General features: G+C 35.7%; 1 protein-coding gene across 1 annotated transcript; it reads left to right on the top strand.

The window, feature by feature from the left end:
- Nucleotides 1-9,222: 9,222 nt before the first annotated feature.
- On the top strand, nt 9,223-14,353 carry LOC108453111 (PWWP domain-containing protein 1). Its single transcript, XM_017751039.2, has 3 exons — nt 9,223-9,619; nt 9,701-10,813; nt 11,742-14,353. The coding sequence occupies exons 2-3, from the start codon at nt 9,712-9,714 to the stop codon at nt 13,991-13,993; spliced, it is 3,354 nt and encodes a 1,117-aa protein (XP_017606528.1). The 5' UTR covers nt 9,223-9,619; nt 9,701-9,711; the 3' UTR covers nt 13,994-14,353.
- The last annotated feature ends 625 nt before the right edge of the window (nt 14,354-14,978 follow it).

Here is a 14,978-nt window from a genome sequence, read left to right as displayed (position 1 = left end):
CCACTCTTTGAAGATTTCAAAAACTTCATTTTCTGTTTCAGGAAGTAAACCTAAACTTTTCTAGAATGGTTATCAATAAAAGTTAAGAAATATTTATTACCTTTTTTTGAGATGTCAGGAGTCGAACCCCATAAATCAAAATGGACGTAGTCAAGAATCCTTTTTGCTCTGTGTAATGTTGAAACAAAACTTACTCACATCTGCTTCCCGTAAGTGCAACATTCTTAGAAACTTAACTTATCAATTCCAATGTCTCTAAGAAGACCTTGTTTACGCAATGTTTTCATACCTTTCTTGCTTATATGACCGAGTTGCTTGTGCTAGAGTTTGGTTGAATCATAATCTATAGGGAAATAATCACATCAAATTGTCGCAATGTCGGGTTAGTTTTCATCACCATGATTTTGACTCTTCTTCAGTAACTACAGTCACACCAGTAACTGTCGACCTTTATAGAACGTATAGGCTGCCTCTTTTCTATCCTCTCATTACAATGAGAGCTCTATAAGAAACTTTTAAGTTGACTCAATGGCAATTCTACAACCACTAAAATCCAAAATTCCCAATAAGATAAGATTTCTCTTTAAGGCGGGTACATACTTGACATCTAACAGTGTTCAAATTATTACGTCGTGCGTCCTTATTTGTACTGTTCCTATACCAATTATCTTACATGAAAAATTATTCCCCATCAACACTACTCCACCTTCAACTGAATTGTATGTGGAGAACCAATCCTTTTGGGGACACATGTGATAGGAGTATCCTAAATCTAGAATCTATTCGGAAGTAAGCTTGAATTTTTCACTCGTCAACACTAACAAGAAATCATCACATCTATCTTCGGCTACATTAGCCTCAACAACTTTAACTTTCTGCTTATCTTTCTCTTTGTTTTTGGCATCCCTTTTAATCTTATTTGAAGTTTGTAACATTTCGATTTGATGTGACCCTTCTTCTTGCAATAGCCATATTCCTTGTCTCAATTTCTGGATTTAGATCTCGCCCTACACCTACTTCAATCTGGCTTTCTGGGTTGTTGTCTGCCCATTGCAGCTAAAATTGAGACTTGCCCATCTGTCCTGTTGTTTAGGCCTAAATCATTATCGAGTTTATCCTTACTCAGTAGATTCCCCTTCACGTCCTCAAATGAGAGATTATCTCTCCTATAAATCAGAGTTTCTCTAAAAGTTTCATAAGAAGAAGACAAATAACATAATAATAACATAGCTTGATCCTCATCGCTAATCTCTACTTTGACATTCTTCAAGTCATTTAGAAGGGTAATAAACTCACTAATATGCTCTCTTAATAGACTTACCTTCAATCATTCTGAGCGTGTAAAGACATTGTTTTAACATTAACCTGTTGGCCAATAATTTCGTCATATACAAGGCTTCTAGTTTTTTCCATAATGCATATGTTGTTTTCTCCTTCAAAACCTTTTGTAACACATTATTTGTTAGATTGTTTATCTAACCTATCTTATTTTGATTGGTCCATGTCTATGGGCTTCTTCTCTGTAACTATCCTCTCAAAATCGCTTTGAATCATTATTGTTGACAAACGAACTTGTCATAGATTGAAATTTGTGATACCGTCGAACTTATCAATATCAAACCTTGATGTTGCCATCTATGAATGGGTTAAATACGAAAACTGAACTAGCTTTGATACTAGTTTGTAAGGAATTAACCCGTGTATGCAACGAACAAGAAAAATAACTAAGAGATTGAAAAGATCAACAAATAAATTTAACGTGGAATAATTTCTCAAAAGAGGATAAAAAAAACATGGGAAAAATGAGATTTCACTATAATAATAAAATAGTACAAGAGAATAAGAGAATCAAAACAAAAATCGAAACCCCCCAAAAAAAGTGTAATGCCCCAAACCTTCCTTAGACATTATGGCCAAATTCGATGATGTCACAAGGTAGGGTTTTTGAAAACGGAGTCATTTCGTCAAATCATTCCATTTTCAAAACTCATATTCATTTACGTTTATTTTCGAAAGCGTTTGTTTAATTTATTATTTGCCAAAACGTAATACAGCGGAAGTCACAAAATGTTTAATTTGGTAATCCTGTTCGTGTTTTCAGAAAACCGTTGTTCTAGTAAAAACCATCCCAAATAAATAGTCAGGTCATAATTCAAATCCCAAAAATAAAGTCTAACAGTTTGGAGAGTCCATAAATTAAAAAAATCTAGAAATAACCTTTAAAATTAATATAAAATCTGATCATTAACCGTTTATAAACTCGTGGTCACCAAGAGGCTCCGTCGCACTTATTCGCCTAAATCTGTTAATAGAACAGACAAACAGATGTGAGTTTTCGTAAACTCAGTATGTAACCCAACAGAATTAAGCATGCAAACATACAGAGATCTCATATACAATCAGATACAGATTCGAGCTTTTTCCATTTCAGATACAGTCAATAAAATCAGATATATAGATTAGATATACAGAATCCTATCCCCATCCTCTACACACCATCTCTGACCATCCTAACACACCATGTGGGGTTAAAAACACCCACCCATCCCTACACACCATGTTGTGCCATTACGACACATATCAGATAAAGTGCAGCCAAGCTGTTAGAATAGAGGCGAAGGTCACATTTCAAATCACTTCCTCCACATATACAAATCCCACCTCAATAATAGATGCAGAAGTTAGATACAGAAATAACATAGTAAACATGCTCAACATGCTTATATACAGATAACAGATATAGCTAAAGTAGATCGTCAACCATGCATAACAGTATCATACTCAAAACAAAATTTTAGACTATCAGATCACATAGTTTTAGGGTTTGGTTAGCCCTTACCGACCCTATAGTAGGCTCATAGTCAATCAGAACGGCCTGTGCGACCCCAGGGAAAATTTCAGAAATATGGGTCTACATGCTCGTATAGCCCATACGCCGAGATTGGCCTTGCCCGTGTGGCCCACATGGCCTGTCCCAGAACCCACACGCCCAACTTAGCCTAGCCCGTATGGCCTACACGGTCACACACAGAGCACCACACGACCGTGTCTTGCGCATAGCTATGCCTTCGTCGACCACACAGTCGTGTCTCACACACGGCCTGTAACACCCTCACCTGTATTCAACGTTGGAATAGGGTTACAGAGTATTACCGAACTTACGAAACAATTAAACAACCATTTAGCATACAAAATAACATTTCATACATTTAACATTCAAACTCAATCAATTTGTTCCTAATACGAGCCTACAAGGCCCTAAACATACATTAGAAGTAGTTTGGGACTAAACCGATAGCTCAATAAATTTTTACGAAAATTTGCAAATTTTCTTTCCTCAAACAAGGAGATGCACGCCCGTGTGACCAGGCCGTGTGTCTCACACGGCCACCAGACATGCCCGTGTTACAGGCCGTGTGGACATTCGAAATGAGAGCACATGGCCGTGTCCCAACCCGTGACTGACCCCGTGTAACTCTCTAACTTGGGTCACACGACCAACACACATGTTCGTGTGGCTAGCCCGTGTGCCCTAAAAATGTCCACACACGCCCGTGTGCTAGGCGGTGCCAAACTTGTAGAGTATATTGACTTATGTCACACGGCCAAGCCACATGCCCGTGTGTGAGCCCGTGTGAAGCATACTGACTTAATTTCTAAAACCACACCAGGGGACGTACGACCGTGTAACGCAACTGTGTGTCACACACGGTGGAGACACACCCCGTGTCTCTGCCTGTGTGGACAAAAATAGGCTATTTACTAAGCCATTTAGCCACCCTAATTGTACACACCTTCACCTACACATATGGCACCAAAATAAAACATAAAAATGCAATCCAAAACAACCAAATCAAGCCTAAATCATACCATTTCAATACTAACCAATTCAAGCACATACATACCACAATATGCTATCTCAAATTCATACCAATTCTTATTTTCCCAAATCAACAAAATGACCATTTACAAATATGCATTATTTGGCCTACTTCCACTAGCATACCAACATCCATAAATCATCAATTTAACTTCCTTAATGCCTATCATCAACATGTATCACAATTTCATCCATCAATTCATAATATAAGTATTTGCACAATTATAAACACAACCAAAATATGCCAACTTCCTTGGCTAAATACAAACCAAATATAGATATTTTTAAGCCAACTCAAATAGCTACATCATTTACCCGAAATTAACTTAAAGTCTCTATAAATCATAGTAAAATAAACAATGTAAGCTATACAACTTAGTAAGTTCATATGAAAAACGATAAGAAAATCTCATCAATTATTTACCAATCAAATAATTGAAATTAATGAACAACAATTCAATTAAACCTCAAGGCTATCAATATATTATTCACATAATTTACCAAAGAATTCATCAACTCCATAATTTCGATATTCGAATAGTTTCTGTACATACCTGTACCACCTCATACTAATCTCTTACTCAGTCACATCTTTCATCCACTCGTTGAACAATTCGGAATAGGAATCGGGTACCTAAGGGTCTCTTACAATAAGTACCTATACCATGGCCCAAAGCCGAATCAAGGTAACTCATCCCTGAAATACCTATACCATGGCTCGAAACCAAATCAAGGTATAACTCGCACCCGAAGTGTCGATATCATGGCCCAAAGCCAACACAATACCCTAATGACATGTCACTAGTATCCTCAACTATTCCTAAGCTTCAACCATGATTTCTAAATGGCAAATCATAGTTGAATTCTTTTTCGAATTACTGTCGGATCATTGTCGAACATGTCTGCAATCTCAAATACACAATTTATGCAAAATCAATGCATTTAGATACAATTTTAAATAAGCTCATTGCATACAAACTTACCTCAGATGTTAAAACGACGAATCGAGTCAATTAGTCGATAACTTTAACTTTTCCCCGATCCAAATCTGTATTTCTCCTTTCTTGGTTTAAATATATTTAAAATTAACTTATTTAACCATATATTCATTCAATTTAGTCCAAAACACACTTTAAAACATATTTACAAATTTTCTTTACATATTTCACATTTATCACAATTTAGTCCTTATTTCATAAAATCACAAATTAATGAATTCATAATAAGCCCATACTATTAGAATTACCATAATGCCCCTAGAAGATCATATTTTTCATTTATTTCACATTTTAACCACTAACTTTACACATTTCTAATCCCTATTTTGCATTTTCACTAAAAATCACTTAACAAAACTTGTTTAACTAACATCAAATATTCATAATCTATCATCAAACATCAAAACTCATACATATTCATCAATGGAATCTTTCAAAATCCTCAACAGTTTTGCAAAATAGTCTCTGGGCTAGCTAGTACTAGATGCAACGATCACAAAAATATAAAAATCATCAAAAATCAAGCAAAAACGGACTTACAATTGAAGATCAAAGTGACCGAAACTTTCAAGCCCTAAAATGGATTTTCTCCATGCTTCATTCAGTCAACAAAAATGAATGAAACAAAGTATTTTGGTTTTTTTTTAATTAAATTAACTTAAATAACTAAATTACAATATTAACCTTTAATATAAACCATTAAAATTCATTTAATACATGTCCATATATGTCCATTCATGCTATTAATGGTCTAATTGCAACATAAGGACCATTACTTTAAGGTTCTATAGCTATTAGATACTTTTAGCTAATAGAACTCCACTTTTGCACTTTACACGATTTAGTCCTTTTTATCAAAGTAACTATTCAAACGATAAAATTTCTGCATGAAACTTTCACACATACATACTATCATGCTATAAATATTAAAATAATAATAAAATAAATATTTTGACTTTAGATTTGTGGTCCCAAAACCACTATTCTGATTTGACTAAAATCAGGCTCTTACACGACCAACCACACGGGCGACCACACGTCGGTGTGGCATCGGCAGAACAAATTTTTAGCTTTTACTAAAGTTTTATTTTCTGTGTTTCGAGTACAGACTTGGTTCGATTTTGATACTACTGCAAACACGAGCCCTCTAGAACCTAAAAATCAACATTCCAAAGTTCAAATTTAGTAACACTTAAGAAAACTCAATCGAGATTGTTTCACAATCGAAGTTTTACAACATCAATCAACATATGTGATTACTCAACGTTAACGAACACAAACCCCAAACACTCAAATCACTGTAGAAGCCCAAGTCGATTCCTGTCCTTCGCCTAAACCGAGAGCAACAAAACAACCATCTCGTTAAACACTTAGCCAAAAAGCGTTAAGATTCTAACAATACAAAACCTATCAAATGATCGAAAGAAAACAGATCAGCAAGATGTTAGGCTTAGTCAGCAGTTCAACAGACTAAGAAAATGAACGAAATACAAAGAAGAAAAAAAAAAGGAGAAGAACTGACATCAATTTTTTCTAGGAAGAGAGGGAAAATTTTGAACAAAAGAAAAATAAAAAGATATTACCAACATCCCTTATCTTTCTCCCACTAACACCTCAATCTCAACCACTTTAGAATTTTAGTTCAACCGAGACTCTACAAGTCAACTAAGCAAAAATTAATACCCACGCTCGCGTAGGGATTCAAACATAGGACCTCCAACATACTAACCCCTTTACTACTCGAAGCAATAGGCTCATTCTATTATGGATTAACAGACAATCTTATATAAGCCTACTCAACAAGGGTAAAGCTTGGATAAAAATAACAAAATTTACTAATATGAGACTTGAACCCAAGACCTCACACACACACCTAGAACATTTAACCACTGAAGCAAATACACATTTGTGTTAAATATTTACAAAAACAGGAATAAGTTACTCAGGGCGTTACAGAAAGACCTTTCAAAACAAAGAACAAAATTCTCTCAATCTAAAAATTTATGTTGTGTAAAACCTAAAGTAACTAAGGCCTATTTATAGGCTAAAATTCGTAGCTCTTATGACTAGAATATCCCTAGGTTAATCAAAGTTTAAGTGAGAAACTGAAACAGAGTTTAACTAAGAGAAGAAAGTCGAGAAACTTGGGGAACACGACATGGCGTTTATGCTTTGGGACGAAGAAGGATCATGTAGTCGGGACAAAAAGCTTCTTCTCGTTACGACATTACACACTATTTTGGTCGAAATGCGAGACATACTTTCACATATCCTAAAATTATAATTTGGAGTCAATTTGAGCTAGACAACTAAACATAGGTATGCTTTTTAGTTTTATTTCTTTATTCATAAGACTTAAACTTGAAATTTTGTTTAAAAAAATTAGACTTTTTATTATTTAACTCAAACATCGAAAATCGATTTTTTTAAAAGAATCAAGATATTGAAAATGAATTACATAGGGTTACATTGGATCATCAATCATCTTGCTCTATACATCTGACGAGAAATTAATACCCAAAGTTGAAGGAAAAGAGAGTTAGAATAAAAAGACTCAATGGCTTCGCTTCTATTGATCCTATTGTAAACTATAAATGAGAAACAAACAAACAAGAACTACTTTGCAAGTTTCATTAGGAAAATATTTAAAAACATTTTTAAATAAATATATATTTAATTTTATAACTTTTTTATATTTTTAAAACTTTTACGTATTTTTGTTTATCAAAAGTGAATTATTAACTACTTTTTAGGTTTTTTATATAAAAATAATATTAAAAATTAATTAATTATAAAATAGGGTGGAGAATAAATTAATTATGAAAATAGAGTGTTTACTACAATAATTTTAAATGTTACCAGACAAATTAGCAGCATCAATGAATTTAATTTTTAAAAAATATACAAGAAAAAAAAGTTGAAAAAAAATTAGTTGGTGCTGCCAATACATCAGGAACACCCCTTGATTAAATAAAAAAAAACTGTTGTTTTACGGATTAAATGCAGAGAAAAAAAGTTAAATGTAGGGAAAATGCATTAAATGCATGAATATAATGCATGGAAAAGCCATTAAGTCATTAAATGCAGGGAAAAAACTACTATTGTGTTGGAACCACAAACCAACTTTTTTAATTTTTACTTTTTCATTTTTATTTTGCTAATTTTTTTTTAAATTTGATGTGTGAAGTCTCATTAAATTTTTTTCACTTTTTCAGTTTTTTTATTTTTTTGTGTTGCCAATGTGTCAAGCGATAATTAAAGGTGTGCATGGGTCGGGTTGGGCTGGGCTCAACTAAAAATTTAAGCTCGTTTACTAAGCTTGGGTCCAACTCGAAAAATGAGTCTAAAATTTTTGCCCAAAGCCAAACCCGAATAAAAATGTTAAAACCCAAGCCTGACCCGACCGTCTATATTAATTTTATATAATTTTAAAATATATATAATACATCAAAATATTAAAACATCAAGATAAATATTTCCCAACAAATTGAAAATAAATTTTAAAAATATGTATACTTAAATAACATTAAGATAGATGCAACTTAACAAGTAAATATCTCTAAAATAATAACAAAATTAACAAATATCTTTAAAATAATAACAAAATTAACAATAAAATAAGTTTTATACAAGATCTAAATAATAACAATAAAATAATAGCAACATAATAGTAAATTGGTAGCAAAACAATAAGAAAATAATATTAAAACAAAAAAATTATCTTTTGTGAATTAACTGGGCTAGGCCCGTTTTTTAAATATACCTTATTTTTTTATCCAAGCTCATTTTTCGGGCCTATATTTTTGTCCAAATCCTCCCACATTTTAGGCAGGCCGACCCATGAATAGGTCTAGCGACACGCAAAGCTCTTGTAATAAACATTACATTTTGTAATTAATTTGTTCTTCATTTCATTTTTTAATTAATTAATTTTTAAATATTATTTTTATAAGAGGCCTATTTTTTATTTTATTTATTTAAAAAATTAAAATCAAGATTAAATTGGTAGAATATATAAAGTTAAGGATTAAATTTATTTAGTTTTATAGAATTAGGATCAAATTAATAGAATTCATAAATATTTAAAGACTAAATTTACTATTATACTAATAACAAAATACCATGTTAGCATTTTGTTAATAATTTTATCGAAAATTTAAATAAAAAATAATTTCATAAGAAGAGCGACTAAAATATCAAATGTAGATAACATTAATAATTAAATAATTTTTAAACTAAATGAATAAAACAAAACACATAATAATTAAATGACTACGTAAATAATTTACCCAACTTAACTAATCATATATCTTACTACTAATATAATCTCACAGTTACCCTTATAATATCAATATCGCCGTCTCGAAATATAATGGATCAGGCGGTTCTGAAAAACGAGGTACGGTCGATGATTGATGTGTACTGAGCCATTTGTACACCGCTGTTGTGCCCTATAAAATCCATATATACAATCAACCAGCCGTAATAATCTCCGAACTTTTTTAAAAGTAAAATAAAAGGAAAATATAACGAGGGCAGTAGAGAAAGGGAAAATCGCAAAATCCCCAGATTTTCTTTCCATCCAAACACACCTCTTTCTCTATGTCTTTGGTTTATTATCTTCACTGTTTCATTTGTATCTATTATAATTATTATCCTAAAAAAATCTCTCTTCCCTAATTTTCTCTCACTTTCCTGGAAAAAAATAAAGAACAACTTCTGTAATCGTTCTCTAACAAAGGTATGTTTATCAGTTACATGTATCTCATTTAAGCTCTAGAATTTTACAGGGCTTTGACTTTGCTTCTTTATTTTGCTTTAGCTATTAAAAGAATGATACCTGTTGTGAACGACGATGCTGAATTTGATAAACGATCGGATAAAATCGAAGAGAAAGCTAGGGTTTCTACCGATGAAGCTATTGGTAGCCGTAATGAAGACAATAGATTGAGCTTAGGAGTTTCTGATGAAGAAGCTAGGGTTTCTCCAATGGAGCTCGATTTGAAAGATTTTAGGGTTTCAGAGAATAATAGATCTGAGGAGGTTAGGGAGAGTAATGCCAATAGTGCAGATAGAAGAATAGGCGACGAATCTAGGGTTTTTGATGTAAATGATCGAGTGGAACAGAATGATATGATAAACGACGATGAGAATGATAGAATAGAGAATTCAGAGAAGCTGGAGAAGGATACTGGTTCAGACTATAAGTCCTTGTTATCTGAGTTCGATGATTATGTAGCCAATGATAGAATTGGTGGAGGGACTTCAAGGGCGTTGAGTTATGGGTTTGAAGTGGGTGATATGGTTTGGGGAAAGGTGAAATCTCATCCTTGGTGGCCTGGGCATATATTTAACGAAGCATTTGCATCTTCATCTGTACGGCGGACAAGGAGAGAGGGACATGTGTTAGTTGCGTTCTTTGGGGATAGTAGTTATGGATGGTTCGACCCAGCTGAGCTTGTCCCTTTTGATCGTCATTTTATGGAGAAATCACAGCAGACAAACTCGAGGACTTTTGTCAAGGCTGTGGAAGAGGCCATGGATGAGGCAAGTCGGAGGCGTGGTCTTGGTTTGGCTTGTAAATGTAGGAACCCATATAATTTTCGGCCCACAAATGTCCAAGGGTACTTTGTAGTTGATGTGCCTGATTATGAACCAAATGGGGTTTATTCAGTGAATCAGATTAGGAATGCAAGAAATAGTTTTAAGCCTAGTGAGACCCTTTCATTTGTGAAACAATTGGCATCAGACACTGGAGCTTTTGACCAGCAAAGCATTGAGTTTCTTAAGAATAAGGCTACTGTTTGTTCTTTCCGGAAGGCTGTGTTTGAGGAGTATGATGAGACGTATGCACAGGCTTTTGGGGTGCGGCCATCACGCCCTTCTAATTCGGCTGTTGATGCTCCAACACGACTTTCTAAAGAGGCACCGCGAGGTACTTGTCTAATCTGCATTGCTGATTCTTGAAAACTGTTTCAGGTTTTGATTTCATGGATTTCTTTGCAATCTGTTCTGCCTTCTCTGTTACATTAAAATTCAAATGTTGTGTTGTTTTTGAATGCAGTATTGCCTGCACTCATGAGACTTTAGGCTGAAATAGTTACAAGTTTCACATGGCTAAAGCTGGTATTTTATTGCATTCATTTCATGGCTTCTAATTCTTTTTTTTTTTTTAATTTCTACAGTATCTCTTTTGATATCACATTTTTTTTATTGAATGATGCTTGGTTAAAGTCAGATGTGCGTTTCTAATGACTTTGTTGCGTTAGTAGTGATATTCAATGCATGCAGGTTTGTGCCAGTATGATATCTGTCATACGTGTCTTAATACAATCATGAAATGAGTTTCTTTTATGATTTTGATCTCTCAAAAACTGTCTTTTAACTGTAGATTTTGGTTTTTATCAAAACATTTCTTCTTTCTCTTTTTCCATCATAAAAAATTTTCTTTTATGTTGACTATTCTGGAGAAGGTCTCTACCACTTCTCATTGGAGGGGTCAGAACACTATAATGACTCTGGCTTCCATGTGAACGGTAAAATGTGACTTGATTTTGTGATATTGCGACTGCAACAACTTGTATTTGGATTTGTAGCCTTGTGATTGATCTTTAAGTCTCTCTTTTACACATTTCCTGTTAATGAACAACTGCCAAAAGTAACAGAAAAGTTGCTTATCAGGTTTGCAATATCATTGTTGAGTATCACACAGCACTGAAAGGATGGAAGCAATCTTTGTGCCCCTCTGCATCTTGCATCCTGCGATAATATTTGCATGCATTTTTCTTGGTTATTGATTTAATCGTGAACACTGTCATGCCTTGTTCTTATTAGATTATTGCCTTCTTTGTTTCCATTTCCAGCTCCTTTGAGTGGACCACTGGTGATCGCAGAAGCCTTAGGTGGTGGGAAGAGTTCTAAAAAACCTGTAAAAGCTAAGGACCATTTAAAGAAAGACAGATACCTATTCAAACGAAGAGACGAAGCAGCTAGTCCAACAATGCCATCAACTTTCAGAGAGGGATCACCAACATTTGTAGCTGGAGATTATGTGTTGCAGAAGAGGGCTCCAGTTTCTCAGATTCCAGTAAAACAAGAGCAGACTGTTGTTATGAGCAAGGATGGTGTAAGTTCTAGTGGAGATTTATCTGGAAATGCAGTTCCATCTGCAAACCAGACTTCAGCCCCCGCTGCTGCTATAGATGAAAAGCCGTCTTTGAATAAAAGTGATGGTGTGTCTGCAACTTTTCAGTCCGAAGGTGATGTTATATTTGACCCAAAATCTGAGGGTGGAAAATTGTCCAGATCATATGAAGTAGTTCAGAAACCTGATATGGATTCCACTGCAAAACTGGAAGGAGGCCAGGGATTAGATCAAGTTCGAGATGGTCTTACCAGTGGGCATCCTTACCCAGTTGATATAAAGCGCCCTGGTGGCATGACTGCTGAGGGTGGGGTGAAGAAAGTGAAAAAGCGCTCCTCAGCTGATATAGGTGTTGAGAACTCTGCTTCGGTGGAGAAAAAGAAGAAGAAAAAGAAGAAGGAGACTGGTTCAGAAACAAACTCTGATAAACCAAAGAAGCCTTCTCTCCTTGGAAAAGATGGGGCCAAATCCGCACAGATTGGTTTGGGTCCTAGAGAAGAGTCTCAGGCGAATCAGCTGAAGAAAGATGTTGATCCTACTCATTCCTCATTCAATTCTGTTGGGGCTTCCACAACCATTGGTGTGGGAAATTCTGGATTTGAACTTGCACAACTACTGAGTGATTTGCATGCTCTGGCTCTTGATCCCTTTCATGGTGTGGAAAGGAATAGCCCAACAATCGTTAGGCAATGCTTTTTGCGATACCGGTCACTTGTTTATCAGAAAAGTTTGGTTGTGTTACCAACATCAGAGATGGATTCTACTGAGCTTCGTGCTGGTAAACCTCCTTTGGTTGGAGGCTCTGACAACACCAAGGAGAATGTTAGAGACTCGACTCCTTCAAAACCAGTGAGACCCCTTGCAAGACCTGATGATCCAACAAAAGCTGGACTGAAGCGTCTCCCATCTGATCGTCTAGAAGAAATTGCTGCAAAGAGGTTGAAAAAACTTAGTCAGTTGAAATCATTAGCTGCAGAGAAGAAGGGCAATCTGAGGGCTTCGGAAGCTCCAAAAGTTGAAGTTAAAGAACAGCCAACTACAGGGCTCCCAGCAAGACCACCTAAAAAACCAGATTCTGCAAGGAAAGTGGAGTCTCTACCTAGGGCTGTTGAGCCTACAATGCTGGTTATGAAGTTTCCTCCTCAGGTATCACTTCCATCAGTTGCAGAATTGAAGGCAAGATTTGGACGCTTCGGCTCATTAGATCAGTCAGCTATCCGTGTGTTTTGGAAGTCCTCAACATGCCGTGTTGTCTTCAGACACAAGATTGATGCTCAGGCTGCATATAGATATGCTAATGGAACCAACTCCCTATTTGGCAATGTGAACGTGAGATACCATCTTCGAAGTGTGGAAGCTCCTACAGCTGAAGCACTAGATTCTGACAAGGCACGAGGAGACGAGACTGGCAGTGAAACCATACGAGTTAAGGATCCTGTGGTTGAAAGACCAGCAGCACCGGTGGTTGCACACCAGCCACTTCCACAAACGACGGTCCAGCTGAAGTCCTGCTTGAAGAAATCAACAAGTGAAGAGGCAGGGCAGGCAAGTGGAGGTAATGGAGGTAGAGGTACAGCGCGTGTAAAATTCATGTTGGGTGGGGAAGAAACTAGTAGGGGAGATCAATTGATGGTTGGTAATAGAAACAACTTCAACAACAATCCCAGTTTTGGTGATACTGCTGCACCTTCTGTTGCAATGGAATTTAATACTAAGAACATTCAAAAGGTCATTCCTCAATCTTCGTCTTCGTTTCCTGTTAATCCCCCTATTCCTCAATTTGGGAAAGCCCCCACCGAAGTGGCTCCCAGAAATGTTCACAATCTTAATACTCAAACCACCACCCTACCAGCTAGTAGTACAACAAGCATGGATATTTCACAGCAGATGCTAAGCCTCCTGACAAAGTGCAACGATGTCGTAACAAACGTAACGAGCATGTTGGGCTATGTGCCTTATCATCCTCTTTGATTAAACAAAGGGCGACCCAAATAAATGTTGGATCAAAATCGAAGAGATGATACCGTTTCTCCCCAATGCTGCTGCGACGAAAGCATGATTCTGATTTTCGCAGCAAATGTACCACAAGTGCGACGGGGTTTAAAGAGAGTGCAATCGAGAAAATCCCATTTGTGGGTTTATAATTTTATGTACTCTTTGTTGGAAAATGTATTGCTGGGTGCTTCCAGTTTGTACCGGTTTTCAAAGTCCCCTGTGCTGTCTTTTTATAGCCTTTCTACTTCCCCCTCCCCCCAATTGAACTGCTTGTCTGTGTTTTCTTTTTTTTGTGACGAGTAATGAATTAGTAAACGTGTCTTTCTTGTGTTCTAATTTCGTAGGTGATTTCATTCAACTCGTACAACAGATAAATTACGAAAGTAAATGGACACAAATATCTATATGTACTGTCCAGTGGTTAAATTCGAAATCAAATGACAATTGGCCAACCCGATTTTCAATATTGATTCTTGCATTTATTCAAATTTTTTTATCAGCTTGCTTTTATTTTGAAATCTTCCTTACCAGAAAAAGCATTATCCAAACTAGAAATGGTGGGACTATATTTCTTATAGTTTGGTGCATTTTCTTAAAATCCAAAAACATAGATTTAGATAGGAAAAGACGAATCACCTCATGTCCCACCAAACAAGAGTAGACAATGATGTGAATCCATCTTATTCCATGCTTTCAGCATTGTTGATATGCTGGTTTGGGTTAGGTAGGCTGGGCTTTGCTGGACAATGCTCTTACAAGAAACTAGGATTCGGAATTGGGACGGATAATGGTAAGGCAAAAGCAAAGAGCACAGCTATTAAAGGTTAAAGGGGGGTGATGTAACGTACTTATAAGATCTTTATACCTGGTTCCAGGGCCAGTTTTTCACTTGGCAATCTCAGACTGCTTGGTAGCGTTATGTCAGAGGGCTTACTCTAATGATGACACTTGATCATACACT

This window comes from Gossypium arboreum, chromosome 5, assembly GCF_025698485.1.
Source record: "Gossypium arboreum isolate Shixiya-1 chromosome 5, ASM2569848v2, whole genome shotgun sequence".
NCBI classification, from domain to species: domain Eukaryota; kingdom Viridiplantae; phylum Streptophyta; class Magnoliopsida; order Malvales; family Malvaceae; genus Gossypium; species Gossypium arboreum.
Note: the sequence above shows the minus strand (reverse complement) of the source record. Positions and strands in the feature narration are given on the sequence as shown.

What these genes read in the sequence shown, in the direction of transcription:
- LOC108453111 (XM_017751039.2), top strand. Translation starts at nt 9,712, where the DNA reads ATGATACCTGTTGTGAACGACGATGCTGAATTTGATAAACGATCGGAT. An exon ending in TTCTAAAGAGGCACCGCGAG is followed by an intron (nt 10,814 to 11,741) that starts GTACTTGTCTAA and finishes TTCCATTTCCAG; the next exon opens with CTCCTTTGAGTGGACCACTG.